Genomic DNA, 10,692 nt, shown 5'->3' on the forward strand with positions numbered 1-10,692 from the left:
TTTACTGGAAATTAGTAAAAAAAACGCAGCTATTATATACGACCGGACCAAATATCGGTTGGGACCAAATGCAACAGGGTGAAACCAGTGTTTATCACCCTATACTTCCGGTAGTGCATTCCAGTGACGTACGGTAGTGCATTCCAGTCAGTGGAAGTTTTGTGATCTATCCCTGTTCTGACATTCGTGCTTTTTTTGACATTATGTTTTGGAGGCACATTCGTTTAACCCTTATTTGTGTCATTGACGAGGTTTGTAGAAAAATTGACTGCAAGCAACTGCAGTGAAGTTTCAAAGTGCAATAAAGTGGTTCAGTAAAAATAATAATGATGGTAAATAGCGGCTAAAAATTAGTCCGCAGGTAATGTTTGTGTGTAAACAAATTAAAACTGTAGTTTCATATAAAATCACTAATTAGTTAATGTGTTATTGGTGAGCAAGCTGCGGAGGTGATTACGTGCTCGGAGTTCAGCAGACGTTTTTTCATTTATTGATTTTTTGCATTAAATTTAAGCAAAGGAAACACCGAAAAAGGTCAAGTTTCTTAAAATGCATTTACATTATAATAATCAATGAATGAAATTCGATACGATGGGGAAACGTGTGGAGCGGATCAATGCGCGTAGACAAGCCTTTGATGACTGTGCAACGCCAGCAGAGCAGCAAACAGATCTCCCTGGTGGCACTCGCCACACTTTTGACAAATCATATACTTGAAACCGTCTAGCAGGTTGTGAAGTGGGTGTTGGGCACAACAGGCAACCTTTCTGCCACCCACCTAGAACAAACTAGCACAATTGCGCTATTACATTCGTAAAACATAGACGAAGCTTTGCGCAGCGTCGTAGCTGATGCGTGGTTTTATGCATTTGGGGTTGGGATGCTGTGAATGCTAGCTGTTGGCACGATAGTTGCCTCTATGTATATTAGTGTTTGTAAGGTCTACTATCGAAGTGGTTCTTTGGGGTAGACATTTGATTATAAAAGTTTTGCCTCTTTGAAATTTTAGAGGCCAAGTGCATAAATACGAGTTTTGGAGTAGCAGATGTGCCAGTTCAGAGTGGTAGCTGCGCTGCCCATTACTGCTGGCCGCTTGCCATCGCGTCATACAAACCTCACGAAGGAAGTCTCTTTGTGTTTGGCAATGTGCCTACATATGTCTGTATGTATATTGAATACAATTTTAGTATATGTATGTAAAAACTATATTTACATATAAAAATATATATATGTATACAAGAGGTCATCAGTCGAACAAAAAAAAAATATTCAGCTTGGAAATTAAAGATGTTCATGATTAGTAACAGTGGCAGGCAGTCACCGTGATGATGTCACCATTGCATGTCAATGAACTTTAAAAAACAAAGAAAGTATGTTAGGTATCGTTCTTTATTCTAGGAATGCATTAGATGAAAACCAAACGCCGTTATGCCTCCGCTGTTAATTGGATTTTGTTTGGAAAAAAGAATGAAAAAACAGCAAAGCACCACTGCAAACAGAGCGAGTTAATTGAAAAAGATTACAAGGACAATAAAACAGATTTTTCCGTTCCAATACAACATTTGTCAACCTCGTTTAAACAACCAATATCCTCAGTAGAGTGAGTTGGGTAAGGATCCATGAACAATTCTTAGCGTTGAGCAAACAGTCGACAGACGATAGAGACAATTGAAAACCAACTACCTAAATCACAAAAACAGGAAAGATAAAAGCTAACGTTCGAAAACAAACAGTTGCAACAAGAACATCCCAGTGGCAACAACAACCCAGACAGACAATGAACTCTGATAGCAGTGAATTGGAGACGTCTAACAATGGACGCGTCATATTCCATATGCCTCAAAATGCCGTCACAATGGGGTTGCCATCTACAACCCGTATATCGAGTACAATTGCGACCGCCAACAATCCAAACACCCCCTCAACCAGTAGCACAATGCATTCTGTTGTCGGCAGCGTAGGTGGTATTGGTAGTGGCGGTCTTGCAACAGATGTTGGCAATGATTACAATTTGAATTTGAATAGCGAAATGAATGCACCGCCCGCCACGTCTGTAGGTAAACACTGTGAAAAACCGCAAGAGCGCTACGTATGGGAAATGCGCACGCGCAGTCCCAACGTTACACCCGCAAGCACTGTGCTGAATTCGCCTGATTTAAATACAGATGTGCAGTACGCGTTGCACCATCATCAACATCGGCAGCATCATCAGATTAGAGTAGGACGTAGTCCCGGAAGCCAATTCGAACAGCAAAACGTAATGCCGCAGGTAAATACAATTATTCAAAATGTATAAATAAAAGATTCTCTATATTTCATTCATTTGCAGGGTCTCGCGAGCCCAGGTGGATCCCCCACAGACGTTGGCAAAGCTGGAGTGCAGTGTTTGCGCGACGGAGAAATAGTCGTTTTCGATGATATTGACACAAATTGGATGAATAAGGCAAACGCGGCCAACATTTCCAACGCTGTGCTAAGCGGAATCCCAGTTCCAAAAAACACGAACGAATCCTTTACGTCAGTACATCATCAACACAACAACGAAGATGTCTTAAAAGTAACTAAGATGATTGGCCAGCTACCAATAGCTGAGTATGAAGGCTCACCACGTCGCTTTGGCAATCAACCGCACGGTAATATGAAGCAAGCGAATGCTAGCATATTTTCCAAGCGCCCACCAGGCTTTCCACAGCGTGTATCACCCATTGCAGGCGCACAAAATCAGCCACAACAATACTCGACAATGCAGCAACAGCTAATGCAACAAGATTTCAATACACGTTCTACACAATATGGCCAACTTAGCTTACAACAAACACAGTATTATGCAAACACACCATCGTTAGTGGCAACAAGCGTTGCTGGTGCTGGCACTAATGACTGTCATGATAATAAGTTAATTGGCAATTTGATTGATATCGACGATGGAAGCGTACACGCGGCCGCAGTTGATGGTGGCCAAGTAAAAACGCCTGCTTTTGATTACTTGTACGAGTGCTCTGAGACGCGTAAAGTATTGGAAGATTTTTTTAAAGCAAATTCAGAAGATGAAAAGCGCTTTACTGACTATACTGAAAGCGGCGACGATGTGGGAAGTTGTGTACGTTTGGTGTGAATTATTTTTTGCTGCGGGGTGAATTAGATTTTCGTTTTGTTTTTTTTATCCATTAGGATACTCATTTGGAGTATGAACGTGAGCGTGAACGTGAGCGCGAAGAAGGAAAACACATAGAGCAAGCATATATTGGACAACGCTTAGCCAGAATACCCAAAGATGAGTTGAATATGGTGCATCGGTCGCCACGCAAACAAGTGAGTATAGTTGAGTAGTTGGGTAATATAAATAACACATACGCGTATTTTTATTGCTTAAGCAACTTCATACCTGTGGTGACCATGTTTTAGATAAGAAAATACAGAACATCTGTTTTCATTAATCCGGTCCCATATTATTTTTATTATTTTTAAGTGAAAACTGTATGAAATACATAAGTGTAAAGCCCTTCTGCAGCCAGTAGGTTCAACGTAACCGGCCGGCCAAGGACTGTCACTCTATCAACATTTGAAGTATAACATTATCGACAAGAAAAGGGGGGCGGGGAGGGGGCTTGCAAAAAGTTTTGTAGAAAAGCAAAAATTGTCTACGTTGTAAAAATTGTTTGCATTCGAGAGTTTGTATATACAGTTGTACAAAATAATGGGAGTGGGATATTTTGACCAGTTTTGAACATTTCTCTTTTATTTCTTTAATGTTTATTTTTTTTTTTTATAAAAATTCGACAAATTTTCAACAGAATTTTTGTAAATAATTTTATAATAAAATAACAATAATTAAATTATTATTGTTTTTATCATGCATTAAATGAACAAAAGAAAAATTGTCAAAACATCACACTCCTATCGTTTCGTGGGCAACTGTATGTCAGTTTATTTATTTATTTATTTATTGTAATAGCATTGCAGTTTTAATTAAATCTTTCTCACCCTGTAATTAACTATGCGATAACACTTTTGACTTACATAAACATACTTTTCTCGTCGCAGAGCTTATTTATATCAATAATAATTCTGTTTAACTAATTCACCTTCTCTGTTTCGCCAGCCCTGTGAGTCTGTTTACAATGAAAACAATGATATCGAGTTGTACATAGATTCGAATAGTCGCAGTAGTGGCGATTTGGCTGACACCGAATTAGAAGCAAATTTGCGCCACCATTCTCGCAATTTCACACTATCCCCAGAGACTACTGATTACGATTCGAATTGCGGTGATCTGGACAGCTTGTCAAATGACATAAATTGTCCCACTGACTATGGTAAATTATACACCAGTATGCCAGTACTGGAGGATGGCCTATCTAGCGGCCATGCATCGGATACGGAAAATAATGTAAATACCACCGTTGAGAGTGAAAAACAAACAGTGGAAAGCAACTGCGCAGAAAATGGTCAAGCACAAGTGGCTCTGACGATCCAGACTCAAACACGCCAATATCAGCTACAGCAACCGCATACTCCTCCAACAATGCTGCAAAATAATGAGTACAATGCGAGCTTGTCGCTCGAGTGCCATGACAGTTGCATTTCAAACAGCATTGTGAACGCTGTAACGATGGACAGCAATTTAATAAACGATTTAATTGAAGTTCCTGATCAAACGATTCAGCAGCACCACCAGCGCCAGTCAGAATTTCAGCTCCGCAGTGATGAACTAATGCAAAATGATGGTGGCTGCTGTAGCAATAATGTCGCTGTCTGTTCGAACGCATCGAATGAGCTCGGTCACAACAATTCCAATTATGATGCCGTCTACGCAACCACGATGAGTAAGCATGCCAAACAAAATCTATCAAAGTGGCTAAAAATTCTAATGCTTTGTTTTCATCATCGTTGTGCATTTTGAATCATTTCGTATTTATATATATTTAATCTTTACAGCTACAAAGCAATCTCCACCACCGCCACCAGCACCTGCAGCATATCGGCAGTGTGTGCGTGCGAAACAGCAACGCGAGTCTGCAGATATACAAGAAGCAATGAAGGAGATACGTTCGGCGCTACAACGTGCCAAAACACAGCCAGAAAAATTAAAATTTTGTGATGAGGTATTACCGCCCGACCCGGAATCACCAGTGTGGGTGCCACGTAAAACTTCGCCAACTAGCGCTTCATTGACAACCAATCGGATTGGTGCTAACCTGCATGATCTGCATTGTAGTGGCAATGGTGGCAGTGCGAGCGGAGCGATCGCAGGGGACGAGGAGGAACCCGATACTGATTTGGAAACGGACCGACTGTTGGGTCAACAGCGGCTCGATGAGCAAGGTTACTTTGACGATAAGGTGAGTACGCATGAAAGAACATTGCCTAATTTTAGGTTGCGTTCTAATTTTTTCACGGCACATGTTTTGATTCAACAGACAATTTGGCCCAAAACATCACGTATCGGCGTCGGCACAGATTCCAATGACCAATCACCAAGCACATCGGACATCACAATGCTCACCACAAATTCTGTCAGTATTAAACCGCCAGCATTCTCCTCAGCCACCATTCGTCAGGGCATTGGCACAGCGCTAACGCCCAGTTCGCCCGAACAGTGTCAGATTGTAGGCAGCGCAGATGTTACGCTCAGCTCACCCGAAAAGTTGCAATACACAAAAAGTCCAACTGGCTCCATCAAGTCGCTGAAAGATTCAGCGAACAGCGATAAGAAGGCAAAGACACGCAACAAAGAGGGTAAGCTAAGTGAAAAATTCATATGCTTTGTCTCTCAATGTCTATATGTATAATCTTTATTTGTGGCCGTCTGTCTCTTTGTCTCTTTGATTGTCTTTGCACGCTTACATGATACGATATTAAATAAATAAAATAAATTAAATAATAATAAATAAATCGAAACTAAAACGTTAATGAAAATACAATTGCACAACGTAATGGGTGTGTGTGTGTATGTTCGTGTTTACATACATCAATGTAAGTCTAATGTAAAGTAATTTAGTGAAAATTAGTTTAAGCGTGAATTATTTTTTGCTTTTATTTACTTTTTGTTTTGCTGTAAATGCTTATGTACTTTATGTACAAACTTGTATCGTTAAATCCTGTTTTAAGTTAGCATTGGTTTCAAAATAATATAGAGTATCAACTTCTCTAGCGATGTACATGAATTAGTATATACATATACATATGTACATATGCGATTAAGGATTTGTTTGATCTTATTTATTATTTTGTTTTGTGTATCGAATGTATGTATGTAATTTCAAATTTCATTATATAATTAATACATTTTCTTCTACTTGCCAGGGCTATTGGATCCTGCAGTGCTAATTGAAGGCGTCCTCTTTCGTGCACGTTATTTAGGCTCAACACAGCTGGTATGCGAGGGCCAGCCAACGAAGTCCACGCGGATGATGCAGGCTGAAGAGGCCGTTTCGCGCATAAAGGTAATTACAAACATAATTGCCGTACAACTATTTTGTTACTTGCAAGAGATTTGTACACCAACGTGTCGCTAACCAAATACAACTGATTCTCTTTTTATATACAATAATCCCTTTGGGATTAAATTATTAAATAAAAACGCATGCAAAATACCATATTTTTCACAAGAAATGTATTAATAATCGCATTTCATTTGCATTGGGGACGAGATAAAAATGAAATTGAGTCGCAAACCCCCTGAAAAATACAAATAAAGAAACAGAAAAAGTAAGAAATAAAAGCCGTGCCTAAGAAAAGCTGTAAAAAGAGGATCAAGTGTACTTGCTACAAAAATTATTATACAATTTAAATGTTATTCTTTGTTCCCCACTGCTGCTCGAATATGAATGTGTAACCCTGTAGGCTTTGGTAAGTGTTGCTAGAATCAGTGCTTCTTCTTCTTTATTGGCGCTGTAACAGCCTAAGCGATTTTGGCCGAGTCCAAAAAAACACGCCAGCCGTTTCTCTTCTGTGCCAACTGACGCCATTTGGAAATGCCAAGTGAAGCCAAATCCTTCTCCACCTGGTATTCCCAACGCAAAAGAGGCCTTCCTCTTCCTCAGTGCTTACAGTTTGAAAATCGACTGATTGTAAAATTTATCATTAGCCACATTTGTATGTACATACATATTTCTCTTTCTCTAAACAAACGGTATTTTCTCTTAATTTTTTGATAGGCTCCAGAAGGCGAAAGCCAACCCTCCACCGAAGTAGATCTATTTATATCAACCGAGAAGATTATGGTGCTCAATACAGACCTCAAGGAGATTATGATGGATCATGCTTTGCGTACAATTTCTTACATAGCCGACATCGGCGATTTGGTTGTGTTGATGGCTCGTCGACGGTTCGTGCCATCTGATTCGTGTGGCTCGGACGCAGATGTGGCAAATGGCTGTGGCAATGGTAATAAGGACGCTCAAGAAAATGGCGCTGCGGTGAATAGCGGTAACGGTAGCGGCAGCAACGGCGGTGGTACCGTCAATGGCGTTGGTTGCATTGTTGGCGGTAGCAGTAATAAGCACAATCGCACGCCAAAAATGATTTGTCATGTATTCGAGAGCGATGAAGCGCAATTTATAGCGCAATCAATCGGTCAAGCCTTTCAGGTGGCCTACATGGAATTTCTGAAAGCAAATGGCATTGAAGATCATAGTTTTGTAAAGGAAATGGATTATCAAGAGGTGCTTAATAGTCAAGAGATCTTCGGCGATGAATTGGAAATATTCGCTAAGAAGGAATTGCAAAAGGAGGTGGTTGTGCCGAAGGTGAAAGGTGAAATACTTGGAGTAGTGATTGTGGAAAGCGGCTGGGGCTCAATGCTGCCTACTGTAGTGATAGCAAATCTGATGTCGGCAGGTGCAGCGGCGCGTTGCGGTCAGTTGAATATCGGTGATCAGTTGATTGCTATAAATGGCATGAGCTTGGTAGGATTACCGCTGTCGACATGCCAGAGCTATATACGCAATGCCAAAAATCAGACAGCGGTAAAATTCACTGTGGTGCCGTGTCCACCGGTGGTCGAGGTGAAAATCAAGCGACCCAATACAAAATATCAGCTGGGCTTCAGTGTGCAAAACGGCGTGGTGAGTAGTGGATTTCGTTTTTTTTTTAGTTCGTTGCATATCTAGTTTTTAGTGCTATACAAATGAAAAAAATACATATTTTTATGACTTCCGAACAGATTTGCAGCCTTCTGCGTGGCGGCATTGCAGAGCGTGGCGGCGTGCGCGTCGGGCACCGCATTATTGAAATCAATAATCAGAGTGTGGTGGCAGTGCCGCATGAAAAAATTGTCAATCTGCTCGCTACATCTGTGGGCGAGGTAAAACAAAATAATTATGGTTGCTTTTTACTTTCATTTAATTGTTGATGTTCTTACTTTCTCACGCAGATCTTAATGAAAACTATGCCGACTTCGATGTTTCGTTTACTCACGGGACAAGAGAATCCCATTTACATATAAATTAAGCTTAACTGATACGCTATTACACTCACATTCTGCATACATACTAGTATTTATCAAAATTTTTCCAATTTGATTTCACAACTTGTGCGCTAAAACAAAATTACAATACTTTCTTACTCAATAACTAACAAATATGTAAGTATGTACTATTTACACACAAATAATCTGTACTATTAGATAAGTAAGTGCAAGAAAAAACCAATGCAGATTGAAGGTGAACAAAGAATTCGAAATGTTTGAAAAAGAATAAATTTGTAAAGAATGTAAGAAAACACGCAAATTCAACACGATGAAATTGTTAATGTTCTGCATAGTACGCGTATTTCCTTACGAAATTGCAAAAATAACGTGCGATGATAATTTTCACGAATATCTACACATACGCATACACAGCCCAACATTTTTTTACTATTAATTAATAACATACAAACTACAACTGTCACTAAATTATAAACTATACACCAATACACGTATATTTATCTATACTTGCTTTTTTCTACTTAACGCAATAATTGAAAAATTAATTAATAACTAACAAAAAATAAAACGGTCTGTATTATAGAATTTAGCTTCGAACTCAGTTATATACTACTTGTGGAGCAAAGTTAATAAGCCCGCTGCCGGGCTTAATAATTTAACTGTTGTAGCACGCCAGCAACAAGTAAAACAATCACGGCTACAATAACAATAACAAAATCACTAATTGCATACAAAAATGTTAAAAAAAGACTGAAGATGTTTTAATTTTTTATTTATTATGCAAAACCAAAAGGATAGACAAAAAAGCAAAACAAATTGAAAGAACTTTGCACACAAACTCAAACAAGAGCACACAGCTTCCTTTTTTACTTAGAAAAATTACGCAGCTATGCTTTGCTGCCTCTGCATGGCCAGAAATTGTTTAACAATCGAATTAGTTTTTTCTTATGAAATTTTGTGGATTTTGCAAAATTGTATGCACGCAAAAAATATCTTGGTTTCACAACGTTTGCCATATTTTGTACGGTATTAAATTTTTTATATTCAAGCAGGTTCTGCAATTCACTTCCGAGTGAATTTCAATCAAACTCGCTTTGAATTCACACTGGCAGGGATTGAAATTCACTCGGAAGTGAATTGCAGAACCTGCCCGATTGATATTTTTTAATTTTCATTTAAGCTAGCAGATTTTAGTTTAACTAAGATATTGATAATGTATGTAGTTCTAACAGTGCCATTGCTTATCAATTGAAATTGGTATTTTTCCCCAAACGATATTTAACATTTGAAGCGAAAGCTAAATAAACATAAATTTAATATCTTTGTTTTTTAAGCAACATTTAAAAATATATTTATATTTTTCACAAATATCACAAAAGCATTTTTATAAAGCACTTATGCATATATATGTAATATTGTTTTCTATTTGTAATAATTTAGCTATTAATTGGATGACACATTGAATTTAATTAATATTCTATTAACTACATTTATAATTTTATACCAAAAATAAATTTATCTAGCTACAAAATACAGCTAATAAAGTAAATATGTGCATAAATAAATGTTATATGATTTTTACGTATGCTTCATTTGTTCTTAATAAGGGTTTCAATTCGCATGAAGTGGCGGCAGAAGAGAAGAAATTTCAAAAGGCAAGTGGTTATAGTTTAAATACATATGTATGTATATTTTTATAAATTAAAATATATTTAAGCTAAAATTAAAAAAAAAAATACTTAAAAATAATTATTTTGTGCAGATGTTATGAGGCTTTTATGTGTATTCTTATATAAAAAAAATACCTTTGGTTACTTTTATTTGATTAAAGCTATCAAAAGGCAGCATCAATAAGTAGTTAGAAGAAATAAAAGAATAGTAATACAAATAATAAACAAATCATATCCTACAGAAAATATACATAAATGGAGAGTTATGTAGTAAACACATATTTAAATATTTACAAAAGGATGAAAGAGAAAATAAAAATAATGCGTCGAAGCGAAAGTAGAAGGAGAAAACTTTGGGATATACATACATATGTAAAAGATGACGATTTCAAGAATTCTAAAACAGCAAGCAGAATTTGTGACGTGAACGCGCTCATACTTTTTCTTGTCAGGTTAGATATGTCCATATTTTATGTAATAGTTGTATTGCCTATCAAATATAAAAATGATTGCGCGTGTATTTGGTGAGAGAGCCTTTTTGATTTTTGAGTTGAATTCTACACTAAGTTTGTTTGGTGCTTAGCGCCTTTC

At 37.8% G+C, this 10,692-nt stretch overlaps 1 protein-coding gene across 3 annotated transcripts; it reads left to right on the forward strand.

Annotated features, from left to right (window-relative positions):
- The first annotated feature begins 252 nt into the window (after positions 1-252).
- Positions 253-9,713, forward strand: LOC118752343. Of its 3 annotated transcripts, none has more exons than XM_036487215.1 (12): positions 253-1,162; positions 1,399-2,269; positions 2,330-3,100; positions 3,172-3,312; positions 4,103-4,826; positions 4,939-5,342; positions 5,421-5,739; positions 6,307-6,446; positions 6,847-6,852; positions 7,161-8,069; positions 8,168-8,308; positions 8,378-9,713. In XM_036487215.1, exons 2-12 carry the CDS (start codon positions 1,778-1,780, stop codon positions 8,447-8,449), a joined length of 4,119 nt encoding a protein of 1,372 aa, XP_036343108.1. In that variant the 5' UTR covers positions 253-1,162; positions 1,399-1,777; the 3' UTR covers positions 8,450-9,713. The 3 variants fall into 3 exon arrangements, with proteins under 3 accessions (XP_036343108.1, XP_036343110.1, XP_036343109.1); XM_036487217.1 differs by having other exon boundaries at positions 255-361; positions 1,380-2,269; XM_036487216.1 differs by having other exon boundaries at positions 255-361.
- Positions 9,714-10,692: the final 979 nt, after the last annotated feature.

This window comes from Rhagoletis pomonella, unplaced genomic scaffold, assembly GCF_013731165.1.
Source record: "Rhagoletis pomonella isolate Grant_MI unplaced genomic scaffold, Rhpom_1.0 Rhpom_scaffold_01411, whole genome shotgun sequence".
Lineage (NCBI taxonomy): Eukaryota > Metazoa > Arthropoda > Insecta > Diptera > Tephritidae > Rhagoletis > Rhagoletis pomonella.